Genomic DNA, 22,912 nt, shown 5'->3' with positions numbered 1-22,912 from the left:
AATGTCATAATCATGGCATGATACTGTATTGTAAAATAGTAACAGACACGAAGAATAACCCCATGGGTATGAGCAGCTACATGAAATCCGTTTCCAATATTTACATTAAGCACTGTCAGCCTTTCTGTACCATCTTTTGAAAGTGCTTTCTGCTAATGCTTTGTATCTTGAGCACTTTATTCAGATATTGTTTATTCAGTGAACTTCCTGAAATTAAATGATACATTCTAATGGAATGACCACCAATGTCATTGTTTCTGTCCAGCCCATGGACCTTTTTCATAGAAGTTCTACATTTTTGCTTAGATTAATAAGAAAAATAAGAATAAGTCACAGTTATGTAAGGATTTAAAGTTTGCACAAACCATATGTTACTCTGCAACAGTTCTGAGGTATTCTTTTTGTAATTCCCATTCTACAGATGAGTTAATTGAGGCTCAGAGAATCTGATTTATATGCCATGGGTCATACATTAATTAAACACCTGGCATGAGATGCAAGTCAAGGTTTTCCAGATGTCCTTGGGTGTGTTTTTTTAATTATTTGTGCTAAATTGTGTTTTCTAAATTATCTAGCACCAAGTGAGACTGAGGCCAGATAGAGGGGCAGGAGAGGACAAAAAGGGAAAACCTGACCCTGGTTTGGCCACAGAGTTTATCCTCCTTAGTAGAGGCGGGCCACTACACATTGATCTAAGCCAATTGGTTATAACATCAGTCAGTTCCATTGATCGACATGACTTGAGGGTGGTCTAGAGAGTATGCAAAAGGGAAATTCCACTGTTTAGGTGTGCTTCTTCACCTAACTAAACAAAAGGATCAATCTCCTTTTTCTTGGGCTCATCCCAGACAAGAGCTGAGGGAGAAAGAGCAATACAACTGTTCTCTGGGTCTCCCCTAGAAATCCATCATTAATAATTATTTTCTAACATGGAGAAAGCTAGGTGGTGCAGTGAACCTGGAGTCAGGAAGATCAGAGTTAAAACTGACCTCAGACCCTTCCTAGCTGTGACCTTGAGCAAGTATCTTTACTGCCATTTGCCTCAGTTTCCTCATCTATAAAATGGAGATAAAAATAGCAATTATTTTCTGGAGTTGTTTGTAGGAGCAAATTAGCTAATAATTGTAAAGCACAGTATTGGGACACTATATAAATGTTAATTATCATTATTATGTTCATTAGTCCAAGTCCAGCTCTCAAGCTGCTATGCTATACAACTTGTCAAATGGTTCAGAGCCTGGTAAGGATGATCATTCTTTTGGTAAAGGTGTTAAAAAAACAGCAACAACTATAGCTGGGATGAATGTCAGAACTCAGGTGGATAAACCTTCATGGTAGAATTGTCATCTTTCCCCTAGCATTGTTTCAGGCAGTTGGCTTGTAGACCTCTTTCCATTCACAAGAAGTGAAAGAAGGATCCTTGATGAGTTGTGATTGGAAAGTCAACCCTGATGGCCTGGATCATTGCCATTTCAAAGTCAGTCATCACTGACCAGAAGCAAGGGAGGGGTAGGCATGGTGGAGTGGGGGTGGATTTCAGCTTCCTCACCTTCTACATACACTTTGCTAAAAATTCATGCAACAGAGGTATCAATTTGCTTTTCCGCAGATCTTAAATGGTATACAGTTGCTTAAACATTGCTAAAGTATTATTAGAGAGGAATATGCGGAATTAAAGAAGAGGGGTTACAAACATTTATTAAGCATCAACTATGTGCTAAGAACTTAAAAAATATGATCTCTATTGATCATCACAACAAGTCTATGAAGTAGGTGCTATTATTATCCCTTATTACTGATGAGGAAACTGAGGCAGACAAAGATTAAGTTAAGTGACGCACCCAGGATCATACAGGTAGTAAGTATTTGAGGCTAGATTTGAATTCAGGTCTTCTTGACTCCAGGCACAGCACTCTACCTACTACTTTGTAGGTTACTATCCTGTGAAATTATTCTAACAGTAGCAGCACCATGTTTTTGTGATTCAATTTTGGTTCATGGCTAACAAAAATAGAGTTTTCTTTAACCTGCACTATTTACCACACTGGAATGGCAAAGGATATATTTGCAAAATCTCTAAGGAGTATGATGATACCATTAAGCGAAACAAAATACTTAAAATTACTTGCTATGAAGAAATGACTTTCCTAATATTAATGATAATCCCAAATATTATTATTTTTAAAAATCCAGTGCTCTTATGCCCTTAGAAATAGTCATAGGGGGGCAGCTAGGTGGCACAGTAGATAAAGCACTGGCCCCGGTTTCAGGAGTACCTGAGTTTAAATCCAGCCTCAGACACTTGACACTTACTAGCTGTGTGACCCTGGGCAAGTCACTTAACCCCCATTGCCCCACAAAAAAAGAAAGAAAGAAAGAGTCATGGACTACAGAATTTTTTGATTATCATTTGCTACTTTTTATTGTGGTTTAACTTTTAAATGGCATAACATCTTTCATCATATGATTACAGATTGTTATTGTTGTTCAGTCATGTCTAACTCTTTGTGACCGCATTTGGGGTTTTCTTGGTAAAAATACTGGAATGGCTTGCCATTCCCTTCTTCAGCTCATTTTATAGATGAGGAAATGGAGGCAAACAGGGTTAAGTGACTTGCCCAGGGTCACACATCTAGTAAGTGATTGAGGCTGGATTTGAACTAATAAAGAGGAGTCTTCTAGATTCCAAGCCTAGTGCACCATCCACTATGCCACCTAGTTGCCTAAGATTACACAGGGACCTGATTTTAACACTAGTTTTGTTTATGTAAAGTATTTAAACTTCTTTATTTTATAAACATACAGGACTGTTCTCCGATTCCAGGGAATCACAAAGCATATATTCGGAAGAATGCTGTGTGGAATGATGTAGGAAATTATACTTGTATATTTTTCCTTTATAAAAATGGAAGATCATTTAATGTCACTAAAACTTTCAATGTAAAAATAAGAGGTAAGAATAATTCTGGAATACTGAAGAAACTGAAGGGTTTTTTGAATAGCAAGCTTGTTTCATATTTATTTATTGTTTTCAAATACAGTGAGCATACATTCACAGGTAATCAGAGGACCCATAGTGGACAACAGAGGTGGTGAGCAGAGAGAGCCAATGCCTGAAGAAAACCTTATTTTGAACTCTTACTATATGAAAGAAATAAAAGCATTTTCAGGAGCACATGATTTTTAAGAGTAGATATTTACTATGTTTTTACTATTTAAGATATTTTTATTCACTAATCCTTATGTGAATTTGAGTCAGATCCTTAGATATTAGCTTTATGAGCTAATATTTAGTATTTTGTACAGCACAATGCTACTTCATTCCATTTATATATAAACATAAATATAAACAAATTCTAATTTGTTTAGTTATTCCCTAATCAGTGGGTAGTCTATTTTATTTCCAGTTATTTGACAGCACAAAAAGCGATATGATTTTGATATGTGAATGAGACCCTTCTTTCTAGCTTTGACCTCTTTGAGAGATATGCTTGATAGTAGCATCTCTGAGTTGAAAAGTATAAACATTTTAGCTGGGTTTTTTCCATTTAATTCCAAATTGTTTTCCACAATGGTTGGACCTACTTACAGCTCCACCAACAATGTATTAGGATGCCTATCATCCTGCAGCCTGTCTACATTTACTAAATGTTGTCATATTTGCCAGTTTGCTGCGTATGAGGTGAAATCTCAGAATTGTTTTAATTTGTATTTCTATTATTATGAATTACTGCAAAAAAATCTTTTGTATGGTTGCTAATGGCTGCAATTTTTTTGAGAATTATTGTATCTGTTGCCAGTTATCCATTAGGGAATGGCTCTTGATCTCATATATTTATATTCATATATATTTATACTTTAAAAATTGTTTTCTTAGTTTTTTTTCATGTTTAGTAGGGGACCCTTTCTAAAACAGATTAATAAATGTTTTCACATTTATTAAATACAAGGCTATTAAGTTTGTTTCTGATTCTTCTTCATCTAGTCTTTACCACTGATCTAGTTTTCTGTTTTTTAAACTTGTACTAAATGGATTTGATGATTGTTGTTTTATGATATAATTTGAAGCCTAGAAGTGTTATTTCTACTTTTTTACATTATTTCCCTTGAGATTCTCAACCCTTTCTTCATTCAAATAAATTTTGTTATTTTGTCTAGTTCTATAAAGTGACTCTTTGGCGGTTTGTTACTATAACATCAATATACAAATTAATTTTGGTAATATCACTTTTATTTTATGTATAGGGCTTAGCCATGTGCAACAAATATTCTACCAGTTATTTAAGTTTTTTATTTCTGTAAATAGTGTTTCATAGTTGTTTTTTATATGTCTTGAGTGTAACTTGATAATTTAACTCTGAGTAACATGTATTTTCTAGTTATTATGGGATGGAATGAAATAATTTCTAAATAAAACATGTCATAAATGTGGTAAACATATGAATCTCTGTGTTGAATATAGTTCATATACCTTAATGTATGTGGTAGGAAAACACTATAGAGAAATAATATATTTTTTCTCTCTTTAAAAAACAGATAACACAGACATAATATCAACACTATATGGGAACAGCATTAATTATGTTGAAGCTGAATTAGGTATATTTATAATACATATATATCTATGATTATATGAAGTGTTGAGTTTATATCCTATGTTTATATGAAAATGGTGAGTTTATATGAAGATGGGGAGAAAAATAGAGTTGGGTTTCAAAGTTGCTGTTGTTCAGTTGTTTCAGTCATGTCTGACTCTTTGTGACCTTATTTGGGGTTTCTGCCATTTCCTTCTCTAGCTCATTTTACAATTGAGCAAACTAGGGCAAACAGGGTTTCAAAGAGCAACTAACTTTAGGCCAAATAGATTAGAATAAGCCAACTACATGGTGATGAAGTAGTCAAATACCTAGGTCAATGGTCTATCTGTCATTGTTTTGATGTTGCTATCCTATTGGGGAAGTTAAAATTTCTAATCTTCATAGAATTTGAGAGTTGAAAAGGAGTTCAGCTATCACCTAGTCCAACCTGTATCTGAGAGGAATCTCCTCGCTAATATATTTCAGAGTGGTCATCTGGCCTCTGCTTGAAGACTTCCAGGGAGAGGGAAATCAGTGTCTCTGAAGACACCCTATTCCTGTTTTGGACAGCTCTAATTACTGGGGAGTTGTTCCTGATATCAAACCTAAATTTGTCTTTCTACAATTTCTACCCATTGTCTGCCCTCTGAGGTGAAATCTAACAAGCTCTTCTTGTTAGATTTGTCCCTCTTCTGCAGGACATTCACAGCCCTTATGCCCCTTCTCTTGTCTCACATCTCTTTTTCAAGCTAAACACTCCCAATTCCTGCAATCACAACCCTTCACCATCTTGGTTACCCTTCTCTAGATGTACTGAAGCTCCCCAATGTCCTTCAACTGTGGTGTCCAGAATTGAACATAATATTCCAGAGTTTTGGAGATTACCTTTCAAGGTGCCATGGTAATTGGACCTTTTGGTAATAAAGTTAGAAAAAATGCTATAAAAATATTCCATTTGGTCTTGCTACTTGAACATGGAAAACTGATTGATTTCTGGATTCTGAATCAGAGGAAAGAGCAGTCATAGTATGAAGGAATGGTTAAAGTATTGGACTTGGAATTAGAAAGACCTGGCCTTAAATATTCTGATGCTACTTATAGAACCATGGGCAAGTCACTTAGCTTATCTGATTCTCAGACACTTCATCTGCAAAATGATGTTAATAACAACCTCATAGAGTGGTGGTGAGGCCAAACTAGTATACAACACTTTGTAAATTTTAAAATATTTTACATTCTAAATCATTAATTTAAAAATAAAAATTTGGATCATACTTCATTTGTAAAATTGGGGAAAACTTACAAATAACCACCTAATTTTTCTATTTCCTACATTTGGATTTTTATAAATTAGGTTTCTCAAAACAAGACTTGAATATTTATACTTTTTAAGTTTTTAGTTCTGTATTACATAAAAATGTTTCATATATATTGGTGATGATGGGACATTTAGCTAGTATAAATCTCTTAATGTCATTTGGAGCTTTGGGGTTCTGCTAACAAGAAATCTTTCTTTAAGTTTGTCTATCTTTCTTTAGGAAAAGAGAAAGTACTCAACTGTACTGCCTTAATGAGGGACCCAACTGGCGTAATTTACTGGAATGACGAGCACGATAATGATACTAATATATATAAAGAGACACGAACATACAGGTGGTATATTGAGTGTACTTTACATATTGTGATTTATAGCATGACATTTTATTTGTTTGTTAGTTTTTGTGGGACAGTGAGGGTTAAGTGACTTGCCCAGGGTCACACAGCTAGTAAATATCAAGTGTCTGAGGTTGGATTTGAACTCAGGTCCTCCTGAATCCAGGGTCAGTGCTTTATCTACTGCACAACCTAACTGCCCCTGTAGCATGCCATTTTATTCACCAAATTAAGTACTTGACTACTCTAATTGTGCAGAAAATTACTAAAAACCTTCAAACCAGGTAGAAGATTGACCACAAAAACTAGACCACACACAGAGCTATGTTTATGTGGAAAAAATGGAAATGGTAAATAGGGTTTCCCAGCCACCCACTCATCCAGGATAATTTTGATCTGTTTATAGTTTACATTCTAAAACATAGCTGTACAATTACAGACATTTTGGAGCTGAAAGGGGCTTTACAGATCTAATTCATTTCTTTTTTAGTTCCCCATAAGCATGTAAAAGCAGTGGTGATGGTAGATTTGGCTTTTCTGGCAGATATCTGAGTAGCTACAAAGTAGCCCACAGGTTTGGTAACTGCAGGGGAATATTTTCCTAGTTCTGAACACAGAATAATCCATTAGGGACTCTATTCTTTCTTCCTATGCTAGGAAAAGCAAACTTCCTTGTGTTAACTGTTCATTGGTCTATGAAGGCCTTAGAATCAGAAGACTAAGGTTACTTTCAAACTTTGTCACTTAATCTTGTGTAACACTGGTCAAATCACTTATCCTCTTGTGCATCAGTTTTCTTGTTTGGAGAATGGGGATAATAATATTTACACTACCCTCCTTCCCATGGTAGGTGGTGGGAAAAGTATTTTAAATCAACAACCATTATATAATGTTGAGTTTTTATCATGAATATTATTATTCAAGAAGTAGTTGGAAACACTGGGGAAATGATCATAAGATAAGCAGTTCTATGAACTATTTGGCTTATAACTTTTGACACTTTACAAAGTTTTTTCTATATCACAACTCTAAGGGGTAGAATATGCCTATGTCATTATCCCCATTTACAGGTGGGAATGCTGAGAACAATATAACTTGAATAAATTGTTCAAAGTCTCCCGGTAGCTAGAGTGCTGAACTGGAAGTCTGGAAGACCTGAATTCAAATCCTATCTCATATACTTACTAGCTGACTTGGGCAAGTTACTTAACCTCTGCCTCACTTTCCTCATCTGTAAAATGTATCTAATAATAACACTTATCCTTTAAGGGTTGTTGTATAGCTCAAATGAATTAATAGCCATAAAGCACTTCTATTATTAGAACTTGGTGGGGAGGGAGCCAGGATTTGAAACTAGTCTTCTAACTTATAATTCCACATGATATTTCATTAATTGAATTGACAGAAATTATGTATTGATATACATCAAGTGATAGCAAGTGGTACAGTGGAAAGTGCATCGGATATAGAGTCAATAAACCTGGCCCCAACACTCACCTCTGACTCCTTACAATCTAAGTGATCATACCCTTTTTATACCTCAGTTTCCTTGTTTGCAAAATGAGAGACTAGGATGAGATAGACTCTGAAGTCCCACCCAGCTCTTGGTCTGTGATCCTATGATTTTTGATGACAAACATGGTAGCATTTCCTTTTACATGTTTAATTTTAGCATACCACCTCCTCCTACAACAAGTTTTTGCCAGATTCTCTGAGTAAGAAAAGAGGTTCCTGAAAGTTCTGAGAATACCCAAATCATGTTACAAATCCCCACCCAAATTTTACCCAGGCTTTCTAAATGAATGTTATTCCTTTTTCTAGTGAACATGATGGAGACAAGTTGATATAACAAAATAAACACTGGGCTGAGAATCGAGATATAGGTTTTGTCTCACATTCACTAACTGAGTGACTGACTTTTTCCCTTCAATTACCCTGACTTTAAATGAGGAGGTTAGAATAATGGAACAGGGGAAAAGAAGGGAATAAGGATTTATATAATTCCTAGTATGTATCATACACCATGTTAAGAACTTTTTACAAATAAAATCTCATTGATCCTCATACCAACCCTAGAGGTAGGTGCTATTATTTTCCCAATTTCACAGTTGGGGAAAAAGAAGTAAACAAAAAGTAAGCTACTTGCCTAGGGTCACACAACTAGTCATTGCCTGAGGTTGAATTAGAACTCAGGTCTTTCTGTCTCCAGGCCTGGGCTTTCATCATTGTGCCAGATGACTTCTAAGGTCCCTTTCAGCTCTGAAATGTCTGTAATCGTATTGCTCTTTTTTAGACTATAATACATGTATATATACATATACATATACACATATTATATGTATATTTTATATACATATATTATATAATACATGTATATTTATATATAATATATGTATATATACATATATATTATATATAGACTATAATATAGATAATAGGTCAGGATCCCACATTGAATGGGTAGGTAAGGAACTTTTTAAAATTAAATCACCATTTCACTTTTTTCATAGACATAGCCCCATATGTCCAGTTTTCTAAACTGTCAGTGCATACAGCTATTATTTTCTAGGAGCTTTATCTAGCAGAGTGATTGCCCATACTTGTAACCTTTAATTTCTATTTAATACATTTAGTTAACAGAATCATAGATCTTCAGAATGAAGGGTCTTCAGAGGGCATTTGTCCCATTACCTTATCTTAGAGATAAAGAAACCTAGTTTGGTCTTTTTATTGTGGAAACATTTAACTTAACACCATGTGATTTAAACATATAACTTTAGAGGATTTCAAATTTGTTATTTCTTTTATCTAGGTACTAAATGATTTCTGCCCCCCACCATATTCCTAGTATATGGGAAATCTGACTGCTTCCTCTCACTAAAACTTTTATGTTGATTTGCTAATTGATATTACTACTAGTGACAGCACATTGTGCAACCAGTAGATTCATTTACTGTATTTCATATTGCTAAAGTCTGTATTTGCCAACTCCCCTGTTGCAAAGAAAATGATGTATTAACAACCACTCTCCCTCAAGTCATATCCTTTAACATAGAATAAGGTCACAATCCATTCCCTAAAAAGTATTTCCCATACGATTAGATGGCACCTATTTCCTGAATCTAGTCAATAACATGTATATATTACTTCAGTGATGAAAAACACATTTCCAAAAAGACTTCAAACTCAATATTTAAATATATCATTGTTTCTTTAATTCATAGCCCTATTATAATAATCTAATCTATATTTTGAGAAAGGAATATGGAGAATAATACCAGTTTCTATGCTAATATGTAAGAATTTAAATAAAATGGGTTTGGGGGCAGCACAGCGGATAAAGCACTGGCCCTGGATTCAGGAGTACCTGAGTTCAAATCCAGGCTCAGACACTTGGCTGTGTGACCCTGGGCAAGTCACTTAACCCCCATTGCCCCGCCAAAATATATATATATATATATATATATATATATATATATATATATATATATATAAATGGGTTCTTCAGTTCAGATTTTCAAATTAAAAAGAAAAAAAAGATCTTTCAACGTGTCAATTGTCATTTCTACTCAGCTGAATAATAAGCATTTATATGGCACTTATAGTATTTAGGATTAGCAAAATGTTTTATTATGCTATCTTATTTGGTCCTCACAGCAATCCTATGAGGTAGGCCATTATTTTTTCCATTTTACAAAGGAGAAAATTGAGAATAGGTGAGTTTAGATGACTTGCCCCAGGTCTTACATCTATTTTGTATCTGAAGTAGGATTAGACTTCTTCACCACCAAGTTTAGCATTCTATTCCTTCTACCATCTAGCTACCAATGACTGAAACTACCCTAGGGAGCATCAGTGGCACTTTTGCTTATCAGAGGCCACAGGATGTGTTGGTATAAGGAGTTGTCTGTGGCTACTGTGTTCTCCTTGTCTAGTGTGCAAAGGGTTCAAGGTCAAGAGAAAAGGGCCAAACAATTGCTGAAAGCACCCATACAAAAGTTATTCACTACCTCAAATCCTTACAAGGGTATTTTAACATGTGACCTTAACACCAGACACCTTATAGCAGCTGGTAGCTTAGTAGATAGAGTACTGTGTCTGGAGTCAAGACGACCTGAGTTCAAATACAGCCTCAGGCAACTTACTAGGTATGTGACTTTGGGCAAGTCATTTAACTTCTACTTCCATTTCCTCTGTCAAATGGGGAGAAAAAATAACACATACCTCTCAGCATTGTTGTGAGGACCAAACAATATAATATTTGTAAAAAATAGAGGTTGGCACAGTGCCTGGCACATATTATATAAATGCTTATTCCCTTCTTCTACCTTTCCCTAACTTTTAAATAAATTCACATACTGGAGGCCAAATCCTACTGTAAAATGACTCCAAAGGATGTTGTGTTGGTTGTTCAGTCATTTTCAGTTGTGTCCATCTCTTTGTGAACCCATTTGAGGTTTTCTTGCCAAATATATTGAAGTGTTTTGCCATTTCCTTCTCTAGTTCATTTTACAGATAAGGAAACTGAGGTAATCAGGGTTAAGTGACTTGCCCAGGAAGCGTCTGAGACCATATTTGAACTCATGAAGATGAGCTTTTTTGATTTCAGGACCAGCAAGTATCCACTAAGCCACAAAGCTGCCCAAGGGACAGGACATTTTCTTTTCAGCTAAATTGATATATGATTGCACTAAATAATGGAGGCACAATGTCACACTAAGCTGCATCTTCATAGAGTAGGCCACAGGATAAAGAGCAAGCTGTGGAGAATCACAAGGCTTAAATTCAAGTCCTCCTCCTGACTCATTGGTTTCCTGACCCTGGGCAATACACTATGGAAAATTTCTAACACTTTGGGCTGCCAAGAACTCACCTATTTATTTGCCTTTGTATAGGGAATTCCCTCCTTGGGAGTTCCCCGTACCAATGAAATTACAGGTTATATAAAAAAATAATAAGAGCTTATCAACTAGAGTTTGGAAATATTTGTTATATTTTCATTGTCTGCATAGATGTTGCATAAGGTTTGGCCTGTTTTCTTTCATTGAGCCTTATAATTCTCTATGTCATGAAGAATTCATTGGAAGCATCTCCATATGTAGAAATTGCCACAGTGGTATAATTTCTCTTCTAGTTGGTCCCAGACTTACAGGTGCTCAAGTTATGGATGTACCATATATGAAGGGGAGGCTCTAGATTTAAGATTTTCTGAAACAGTTCCCAATTCAAGAAAAAGAAAGTGCATACTTTTAAAAAGTCCTTGTAAGACCACGTTGGTCTGATCTAAGTGGTTTCAAATTCTGTCCCTATCTAGAGGAGACCTTATTATGGCAGAGTGGGGAACAAAGAAAAATATAAATTTTTTACATGTGACCATTTTGTATTTTCGTTCTATTACCATTATCTCCTAAGAAGTTTAATCCTGAATCACTCTTTTAACATCAATCCCGGGGCAGCTAGGTGGTGCAGTGGATAGAGCACTGGCCCTGGATTCAGGAGGACCTGAGTTCAAATCCGACATCAGCCACTTAACACTTACTAGCTGTGTGACCCTGGGCAAGTCACTTAACCCCAATTGCCTCACCAAAAAAAAAAAACAAAACACATCAATCCCAAGTAATCTCTGCTATCCTTTAATAGGTCACTAGAGAGAGGATTATTCTCTCTCCTTTTAAAATATCTATTACTGGGGGGGAAATTATGCAGGTAAAGATAGTCATTACAGTTGAAGGATTGCCCATGTATAGATTATTTTACTCAAGTAATATTTTGGTGATGTTAAGTAAACATTGTTACTAAATCTGAACTTCTCTTACAGTGGATCAAATGGCAAGTTGTATGTTTCCAGCCTACTGAAGATTAAACTCGTTAAAGAAGAGAATTTGGATGTCTGGTATAATTGTACCCTGGCATCTCCTGGAGTGTTAGAGACAATAGGATTCTTCTTGAAGAAGAAAGGTTTGTTAGCCCAATTTTACTTAAAGGATTTGATAATATATTAGTTCTGGAAGGGTGTTTGCAAATCATAGTGTCTCATCTCATTTTACCAATGGAGAAACAGACTAGAAAAGATCGTCATTTGCAAAACAACTAGTTAATATTGCAGTTGGTACTAGAAACTGGGTTTTGTTGCTTTCCATTATAACAAACAGATCATTCTCTAAATTAGATGAAAAAATAGAAAGGAAGATGTACTTTATTTCACTCTGTTTTCTATGTTGCATATAGAAACTAGTGACCAGAGCTAAGAAATCAGTTTGGGTGGGAATTGAGGGTTCTTTTCTTTCTTTCTTCCTCAGCTCCTCTTTACCTTTAGATTGTCATGGGGGAAATTGGTGGTGGGGGTCCTTAGGCATTCCTCTTTAAAGAATTGCACCCTCAGGCACGTAAATCCAGTTAGGATAAAATAATCAGAGGAGTCTCTAGGGGAGATAGCTCCAAAGACAATTCTCTGAGATCTCTCTTTGAACAGGAGAAAGGCAAAAGCTTACATAAGTGTGTATGTGTGTGTATACATGTATATGTATATGTATATGTATATGTATATGTATATGTATATGTGTTTATACACATGTACAGGGTAGGCCAAAAGTAACGAAGGAATCGATGGGGTTTTTTGTTTGTTTTGTGTGTGTGTGTGTGTGTGTGTGTGTGTGTGTGTGTGTTTCATTTTGTTTTTGCAGGCAATGAGGGTTAAGTGACTTGCCCAGGGTCACACAGCTAGTAAGTGTCAAATGTCTGAGGCTGGATTTGAACTCAGGTCCTACTGAATCCAGGGCCAGTGTTTTATCCACTGTGCCACCTAGCTGCCCTGGGATCTGATGTTTTAACAACTTTCTGGAAACTATATTTTTGAATAATTTATGCCATTTATGAGATTTTTACCCCTTCATGACTTTTGACCCACCCTGTATATACTGCTTTCTATCCTTTGCTTCCTAGGCCTGAAGGTTCTTTACCATTTTCACATTCAGTGGATCTTTGCTAGACTCAAAAATTCACAGTACCCTAGGTGAGGGGCTGGGAGATGGGAGGGCTAAGGAGCGAACCCAAGGGTTGCCCCTGTTCCTCCTTGCTTATTTTCTGCTTTTTCTCCTGCTCCCAGGCCTTCACTGCCCTTAGTGCTTTTGCCAACACCAGTTTTCCTCCTATTTTGACCCCTTCTCTGAAAGGCTCTCAACCATCAAGGAAAGGTCGAAGGGGAAGCCCCTTCTGCTCCAAAGAGGAGGGCCTGGATAGTAGTGGGGTGGGCATGAGGAAAACACAATTAACTCTAGATTTAATTTAGTCCTACTTTGGCTTGACCTTAGCTAGACATGTCCCTTACTTAATAACCACAGTCATTTACATATTGTTTTAATAGGTAATTGTATTAGAAAGTAGGTTATTTTTTCATCTTTTAAAAATCTTATTTTAGTTGATACCTTGTTTTTATGTCACCTTTATCTTTTTTCTTTTCTTCTTTTAAAAAACCCATTCATTTCTTTTTAAAATTCACTTTTTTTTTCAATTTGCAAAAATTTATTTTCATTCCACCACTACTGAGAGGAGAGAGAGAGAGAGAGAAGAAATCCTTTGTAACAAACATGCTTAGTCAAGTAAAACAAATTCCCACTTTGGTCATTTCAAAAAAAATTTTGTTTCAATCTGCATCCCAAGTCTATCAACTCCATGTCAGGAGGCAGATACTCTGTTTCATCTCTTCAATTGTGGTTGGCCAGTTATATTGATCAGAGTTCTTAAGTGAAAGGCTCTAATTAAGAATCCTGAGGGCACTGTTGCACTGTTCCTGAGTCTAAAGCTGCATTATTTCTAAATGCTTTTCCCTTTATTTCTCCTTTTTCCTCCTAAATTGAGTCTCTCTCCTTAAGGGTGTTATGATTTTAAGTGCTTCTATACTTCAAGGCTCAAAATTAATATTTGCACAGATTTTGAGCTTAAAAAACAGTGACATGTATCCCAATTTGTCTTCAAGGCATAACATTCTACTGAGCCAAAGAGGTAAATGCTTGATTTGAGATTAAGATATTTGTAAACCTGTGTGATGGGAGTGAATGGTATTAAGGAGGCTGAATAATTAATTTTTTTCTAATTTAAAAAATAATAATGCTTTTTCTTTCTCTTTTTTCCCTCTGGAAGGTCCTGCTGATGTTTCCAGACACATTTTCATTATTGTCCTTGTATCTTCAGCTGCAGTCATTTTCCTAGTGATTATGTGTGTCATTTATAGAGTTGATATAATTTTATGTTACAGGGACCTAATTAGAAGGGATGAGACTTTAACAGGTAAAATTTATCGCTTTACTGGACTTTCTTTTCTTGTCTCATATATATATTCCGTTCTCAAATGAGAAGTTAGTGTGCATTTAAGTGTATTGCATTGATTTAACATTGTTATTTGTTGTAAGATATAATTATAAAGAGGAATCTAGGGATAAACAATACCTTGTATTATTTGTGGTGACATTTTGAATTGCCTTAGCACTCAATGAATTTTTATGGTCCTCTCTACCTGTTGTCTAAATGTTATCTAGGGATTCTGCTCTGACTGTTTTGTTTATATGTTTATATGACCATCTGTCTTGTCCCCTTCCAAGATGCTGCAAACTCCTCAAGAATAAGATCTTTTTCTTTTGTATGTGTCATGTGGTGTTATGTTCTTAATAAATATTTTCTGAATTAAGTTGAATTGCCATTCATTGCTTTGGCCTGGCAAGGGCAGCAACATTGGGTAATGGGAGGAACATTGTATACAGATTCACAAAACCTGAGTTATTTTTTAGTAATAGCTCTTCCCCTCCCTACTGTGTGACAATGGGTGAATCATTTGTCATTTTGAACCCAAGTTTACCCATGTTCAATATGAAAGATGAGTACTAAAGTTACTTGGATGGCAGAGAGGATAGAGTGCTAGATCCGGGACAGGAAGGCCTGAGTTCAAATTCTGACTTACATACTGAGTAAGTTGTGTGACCCTGATCAAGTCACTTAAACTCTGTTTCAGTTTCCTCATCTGTAAAACATGGATAAAAAAGTATTTTTGTGAAGACAAAAAGAAATGATATTTGTAAAGCACTTTGTAAACATTAAAGTGTCATATCAATGTTGTTTAATTGTTCTACAGTTGTGTCCAACTCTTTGTGACCCCATCCTTTTGGGTTTTCTTGAAGAAGATACTAGAGTGGTTTGCCATTTCCTTCTCTAGCTCATTTGACAGATGAGGAAACTGAGGCAAACAGGGTTATGTGCCTTGACCAGGGTAACACAGCCAGTGTCACATAGGTCAGATTTGAGCGCAGGTCTTCTTGTCTCATGGCCTGGTGAGCTATCCACTGTCCCACCGAGCTATCAGTGTCTAATTAATGACCCTAAAATTAATACAGGATAAGATAATTATCATCAGTTGGATTTGTAAAGATAAAAAAAATAACATTGTGAGAATAAAAAAGCTCATGAGCTTGGTTCTGAAATGCATGGCTTTCTGGTGAAGAGAAGCTATAGCAGTTTGACTTGTATAAAGGACCCAAATAAAGTACAGCAATTTAAACAATTTCCTCTGTTTTTCAAACAAGTATTTTCTGGGTATGTTTGACCTGAATTAGAGATATTCTTAACTGTAAGTCTTTATGCTTACTTTTTTTGAGCTGGGCAGTTCATAGCAATGCTTACTTAGATGTTTAATTTAAATCATCAGACTACACCATGGAATTTAAAAAATATTTTTTAAAGTTATGTTTTTGGGAGCAACTAGGTAGCACAGTGGATAGAGCACTAGCCCTGGAGTCAGGAGTACCTGAGTTCAAATCTGGCCTCAGACACTTAATAACACTTACTGGCTGTGTGACCCTGGGCAAGTCACTTAACCCCAATTGCCCCACTTTTAAAAAAATGTTTTTGTTTTACTACTAGGACCAGTGAAATATATGGATCCATTTGATTTTTTTAAAGATGAAATAAGCTTAGAAATAGATGGTCCTTTGGGAGAGTGGGCATTACAGATATAATACTAAAATGAAAAGTTCAGCAATTTTGATGTGTAGAAAATTGTTGGTTAATTCATTATTCTGTTTTCTACACAAGTAGTCTTCCAAAGCAACTGTATTTTATTTAGTATAAGCCAATTAGGGTAGGGAAGTAGGTAGGTAGGGAAGTCAGTAAACAGGAAGAAATGAGAAATGAAACCTTGTTAAGCAGAATCACCCAAAATATCCCTGAGAGTAAACATTTAAGGAAATTTTAAAAATCCATTACACATATACACATAACTCATCTGCTAATAACTCTATAAAGCATATGATTTGACTAACATGCAGTAGTATCCACAGAATAATTTTAAAAACATTATATATTTGATCTGGGAAACAAAGATTAACTATTAACACATTGTTAAATTGTGGTTATATACTCACTGTATATATGTATGTCAACAGTGGTCATTTCTTAGTTTGAACCTGTCAGTTTATTTATTACAACCTAGCTCTACTGAAAATGTACCTATATTTTGCAATTTATATGTGCTTTTATATATGCCTTCTGCTTTGAGGTCCAGCTTTACTCTATATACTAACATTAGGACACTTCTCAGAACGCTAGAATCTTATTCTAATAATCAATAACATTTCACAATAGAAAAAACAATTCTTAGTCTAACAGAGGATAACAGTTCACAATAGTGATTGCCTGTTTTAGTTCAAGAGCCCCAGCATTAATTAAAATAAGGATTGTGGGATATTACATAAAAGAAAATTTACTTTCATTAATCAAAATTATAAAGGTAAAACAGGAAACAATTTCATCCTGTGTTATTGGAATTGGTTGGAGACAAAATGTACATGCTGACAGGTGAAAATAATGTTTCTTATCTATAAAATGAAAAGGTCCTTTCTGACTCTAACTTTTTTTGAGTCCAGGCACAGCTTATTGAGATGATGAATTATGTTATTGAATATGTAATATTTTAAAAATCTGACCAACAAACAAAATAGACTTCTGGTGTGACTTGATAAATGGATTAGTACTAAAGGATTAGTAAGTGTAACTCTAAGAGAATGTTGAATTCTTTCCTATGATTCCATTTGTGTCAGTTATATGTTCTTTTAGCCATCAAAGTTAGACCATTCTCATATTCCCATCCTTTGTAATACTTCCTTCCTCTACTAATTTACATATATCTTGCTTAAAACTTAGGTTTTCTAGGAAGCATTCCCTAATGGACACTCCTCCCACTCTGAACACTTTTTTTTTTCTGTCTCCTTAACATTCATGGCTTTTCAATTTATGTTATGTTACTTTACATGTGCTGTTATGTTGCTTTGTATTTGTTCTCATTACTTCATCATTGTATGTTTTGTCTCCTCAACTAGATTGGAAGATCCTAGAAGTTTGGAGCATATTCTAATTTGGAGGGGTATACTATACAATAATATTCAATTAATGCTTTATATACAAAAAACAAAACCTAACACCTCCTCAGTTTTCCCCTTTGTTCCTTGAGCAGCAGTTACATCCTTGTGGAACCAATCAGGGCAGTTGTTACTGTCAGTGAGTAATGACTTTTTTATGTCTGAAGAAAGTTTCTTATTAAAAGGTAATGACAAGACAAGGAGTATGCTATATTATGTCTTGTGCACTCTTTTCTAGCATAAAATCCTCAATCTTGATCTCTATTTTTCCTTTCCCTTGAGTACATGCATCACTTGAGGATGTTTTTTAGATTGTTCATAGAAATAAATCAAATCCAGCATTGGACATTCTTGCTATCCTGTATCAAAGAATGATTGCTTACCTTGTTTCATCATCAACTCATGGGAATATTAATTAGCTCGTCAGCCATTTGCTATGATTTAACTTTTTCTTATATGTATGACATACCTATAGAGATATTTTAAGGTCTCCAAGTCCAAGAGCAACTTATACTTCTTTCCATCCCTTCTACTCTATAACACAGTTCTAGGAACATAGCAGTAAGTGACTGATAGAACAGAAGGCATTCAGAAAATACTTGTTGACTGATCTGTACCTAATGTACTGAATAGATGATTATAGCTAAAATGTTACTGAAATTAAACACATCTTTTAAGAAGAAAAAATTACATATGTGGGGTGTGTGTTGAAGCAAATAATTTTCTTCCTGTTGTTTGTGATCTTTCAGGTGATTTGTTAGAGTTATCTAAGTTCAGAAAAATTTTTAGCCATCTCATTCAGATAAAGTCTCCTAAAATGCATTGCCATTCAAGTTTCCTTAAAAAGCATTTATATTCCAGAGAGTGCTCTCTTTCTTAGATGGATATGTTAAACTGATATTATAATTTTATCTTATTCAAGTAATATCTAGTGATTATCAATTGTTTAAACAATTTTTCCAAAATTTTCCTTGATCAGATTTGATTTACATATCCAGTAACTTAAGAAGAAAACTTTTTTCCCCTCAGATGGAAAAGAATATGATGCATTTGTGTCTTACCTGAAAGACTGCCAACCAGATAATGGAGAAGAACACAAATTTGCTCTCGAGATTTTACCTGGAGTCTTAGAAAAACAGTTTGGCTATAAATTGTGCATATTTGAAAGGGATATAATTCCTGGAGGAGGTAAGCAAAGAGAATGTAGGGTGGAAAATCAGTGAAAATGTTTTCTGTATAAAAGATAAAGGGACAAAAGGAGTTATGACTTAATGTCTTAACCTTGTAAATGACTACTTTTTTTCTTGTTTTTATTTTTTTAAAAGAACAGCACACAGAAACCTTTGGTATCTGTCCTTTTATTTTAGGTTTACCCAGCAGCTATACACATGTTAATTGTGGTAGCTCTGGCAATTTCCTTTTTAAGAATCTGCTTATTTGCTGTGCTTCATACATTTTCTCTGAAACTGTGGGGTGGGCATACTGTTTTGAAGATCAGCTTTGATATTGGCCTAATAAAATTCCTTTGAGCTAAAAAACTTTCAGAAAGCCAGAATACTACACCTGTTTTGATGAAACATTTTGTGGGACAAAAGAAGTTCCCACTTTTAAGATACTAACCACTATGTATCTAAGTACAAGTGATATCCTTCCATAAAAAGTATTTGCTGTCTTTTACAAAGACATAGCCTCAGATGACAAAAATAAAGAAAATTGGCAAGTTGCTAGTGGATAAGTATAAGGAATGATAGTTATCTTTTTGTGCATTAATTTTTGGAAAAGACTCACCATCCAATTGACCACAAAGTGATGAATTTTTCAGTCATAGAGGCTACAGAGTGTCTGTGGTCTGTGTCATTAGGTGTGCCCACACCAGTGAAATTATAGATCCTTGAAATACTCGGGGGGGGGGGGTTATGTGTGCACTCATGCACATGTGCACATGTGTGAATGTGTAAGGAGGATGGTAAATTTTTTGCTGGTAGGAATGTAGAACAAAAAGAAAGTTGAACAATGATCCTTACCCTCTTTCAGTCTTTACCATGGTTCTCTGTTTTGTATGGACTACAGTTGACATTATGGGAGTGGAAAGGAATTAAAAAGAATTTTCTTATGCTAATTCAAGTAAGTGTTTAGATTGAAAGAACCCATCCATAACATCCATAGGAAAAAAGCAGTTCTAAAGACAGACTTATGAGTTAGACCTCTCTCTCTCTCACAAGAACTGAAATTGCCTGTTTGTTGGAAATAGCCATTAATGTCTCATTCATTCCTTAGTTCACTTATCTAATTATTTTGACTTAAGCAACCAGAAAATGTCATTTCAAAACAAAATATAATTAATTAAACCACATATCAAAATACATGACAAGGAAGATTCCATCCCATACATATTCTTATACCTGCAGGTTAGCTCATACTCCTAGTGAAAGAGGAGACAGAAGAAGCATGTTGGGCTGGGTTTGTTATACTCATGGGGCAGAGCTGCTGATCTCCTCTGATGAAGTCACAGTTCTGTTTTCCGCCACTCTTGGCAGGTGTCTGCTTATCCAGTGCTTGGTGGTTGTGTTTTTCTCTTACCGCTGGTCTTCAGCTGGCATGTGGGTTCTTTGCTAACCACAGCTACAGAGCCTTAGCTCCAAAAAGACGATTTGTAGAGATGGCTACTTATAATAACTTAACTGCTCCTAGTAAACTAGCTAAAAAAGCCCTGACATTCAATGCTCGCTTTTGAACTGATTTTCTCACTGTTTCTTGTGGCTTCTTTCAGTGTGACATTGCATTGATCTAGAGTTAAGAAAATTCTTTTCAACTTCTTACAAATCCCATGATGCCAAGCATGGTCCATGCAGATCAGAGGGGCTGGGTGAGGGAGGATCAAAGGGGTTAGTGAATCTATGTTCATGTAATCGACAAAATCATTGTCTTCTCTACACACAGGTATGTATTATGCATTATATTTTTGGAGTGGCATTCTGAGAGGCACCATGACTTAGTGGGTAGATTACTAGTTTCTCTTGGAGCTGGTAAGACCTAAGTTCAAATCTTCCCTCTGCCATATACTGGCACTGTGACCCTGAACAAATTGCTTAAACTCATACTGGTCTAGGCAACTCTCTCAAACTATATGTTGCAGAGAAATTACCTGCCTATAGTGGTAGAGAGAGTTTCTTCAGTTGTGAATTCTCTATATCAAATCATGGGTCCAGTCTCTATATCTATGGAATGAGAGCACTGGACTTGAAATTCAGATCCAAGTTTGTAACTTTCCTCAGATACATGTTAATTGTATTAACCTGGGCAAGCCATATCATTTCTCTAAGTTCAGATTCCTTACCTGTAAAATTAAGATAATACTTGTACAATCTCCTTTATGTAGTGGTTTTGAGGAAAACATTTTATAAATTCAAATACTATATAAAGGTGAGGTTATCACAGTTCAGAAAAGATGAGTTCATTTTAAATGGTCTTATATAAATAAAATTATTTTTAGTCTCATTTTCTATTTTGGGCTAATGTTATAACTTCCCCCAAAAAACACTCTAATTTTATTAGGCCCAGAAATCTAATAGAATAAGCTCTATTACTCCAAATTAAAAGTTTTTTGATGATTATAATTTCCTGCCTATTCTTTTAGCTGTTCTAACCAAATATACATTTTGAATTATCAGCTATTGTTGATGACATCCATTCACTGATTAAAAAAAGCAGAAGACTAATCATTGTCCTGAGTGAAAATTACATGTGTGATAAAGTCAGATATGAACTTGAAAGTGGACTCCATGAAGCACTGGTGGAAAGAAAAATTAAAATAATCTTAATCAAATTCACACCTATTAGTGACTTTACATTCTTGCCACAATCCTTGGAGCTTCTGAAATCTCACAGGATTTTAAAGTGGAAGGCAGATAAGTCTCTTCCCTATAATTCAAGATTTTGGAAAAATCTTCGTTACTTGATGCCTGCCAAAACTGCCAAGTCAATTGTTTTTTCTTCAGATTCCTTGGGAAATGAATCATTGCCGGTTCTTTCAAAAGTTTAGTCTTCAAGATGACCAAGTCAAGTGGCTGGTTACAAAGACATCAAGAGGCTGTGTAATGAAAGATTCAAATGAAAATCATCTCACTTCATTCCAGCAAACTGAAGAGTTTATTTAAAATAAACCTTATTTTGGAATTGGTACAAACTTCCATATCTTCATCAAATTGAGAGTGACCTAAATGAAGTCCTTTTTCCTCTTTATTCTTCCATTTTGCCATGACCCCATGTATTGCTTACAGTCCCCAGAGAGGGATGCATGTACTTTGTAGCATGTTATATTCGTTTCAGTATTGATCTTTAGTTCTGAATGCTAAAAACACCATTGGGTTAAGTGGTTAATATTTTTAAAAAGATAAAGAACATTTCATGTAGATTGAGTTATGCACCTTCATACTCTCTCAATAAGCATCTACTTCTCCACAGTGCCTATGTGAAGTATCTGAAGCCAGAAGGAAGGGGGAAAATGGCAACCATTTTATCACTTATAATAAGTTAAAAATGTGTTTATTCCACATCAGTGATTCTCCAAGTGTGGTCCAAGACCCTTTCAGGGGGTCAGTAAGGTCAAAATTATGTTCATAATAATACTAGGACATTATTTGTCTATTTAGAATGTTCCTCCTTTTTCCAACTATGTTATCTGTGCGAGGCCAGATTTTCTTCATGGACTTCAACCAAAACAACATATTACAGCTGACTGAGTGCAGAAGCAGATGTGAGAATCCATCTGTCTTATATTAAACCACACATTAAGGAGATTTTGGAAAATATTTTTCATAAGCACAATCTCTGTTAAGATATAATGGATCTATCATAGTTATTTTAAAATGAATTAATCAATTAAAATTCGATCAGTTTTAATTTGTATTATAGTAAATATAAATAGACATAACTCAAAGAAAAACTCTGGAGTCCTTTGTTATTTTAAAATTAATTAAATTAAAATGTTATCAATTTTAATTTGTAATAATGTAAATATCAATAGATATAACTCAATAAACAAAAACTCTTTGGGGTCCTCCATAATTTTTAATAGGGCAAAGGCATCCTGATATAAAAAGTATGAAAATTGCTGGCCTATATTAATGTCATTTATATTTTAGGGATAGGTCAGGAGTCACATGGGTTCACCACATTTTTTTTTTAAGGAAGGTGCATATAATTCTGAGCAGAATGATGTGATTGATAAGCACCTGCTGCCAATACTTATCATCAAGTATTTGGTAATAGACTGAAACA

The 22,912-nt window shown here is 35.1% G+C and overlaps 1 protein-coding gene across 1 annotated transcript in view; it reads left to right on the top strand.

Annotated features, from left to right (window-relative positions):
• IL18R1 (interleukin 18 receptor 1) overlaps positions 1 to 22,578 on the top strand; it is a 35,834-nt gene extending 13,256 nt beyond the window's left edge. Inside the window, 7 exon segments of the mRNA XM_043996707.1 lie at positions 2,806 to 2,953; positions 4,537 to 4,599; positions 6,116 to 6,230; positions 12,049 to 12,188; positions 14,370 to 14,516; positions 18,662 to 18,820; positions 21,304 to 22,578. Of these exon segments, the coding sequence (XP_043852642.1) occupies positions 2,806 to 2,953; positions 4,537 to 4,599; positions 6,116 to 6,230; positions 12,049 to 12,188; positions 14,370 to 14,516; positions 18,662 to 18,820; positions 21,304 to 21,674 (1,143 nt within the window). The 3' untranslated portion in view covers positions 21,675 to 22,578.
• The last annotated feature ends 334 nt before the right edge of the window (positions 22,579 to 22,912 follow it).

Source organism: Dromiciops gliroides, chromosome 3 (assembly GCF_019393635.1).
Source record: "Dromiciops gliroides isolate mDroGli1 chromosome 3, mDroGli1.pri, whole genome shotgun sequence".
Lineage (NCBI taxonomy): Eukaryota > Metazoa > Chordata > Mammalia > Microbiotheria > Microbiotheriidae > Dromiciops > Dromiciops gliroides.
Note: the sequence above shows the minus strand (reverse complement) of the source record. Positions and strands in the feature narration are given on the sequence as shown.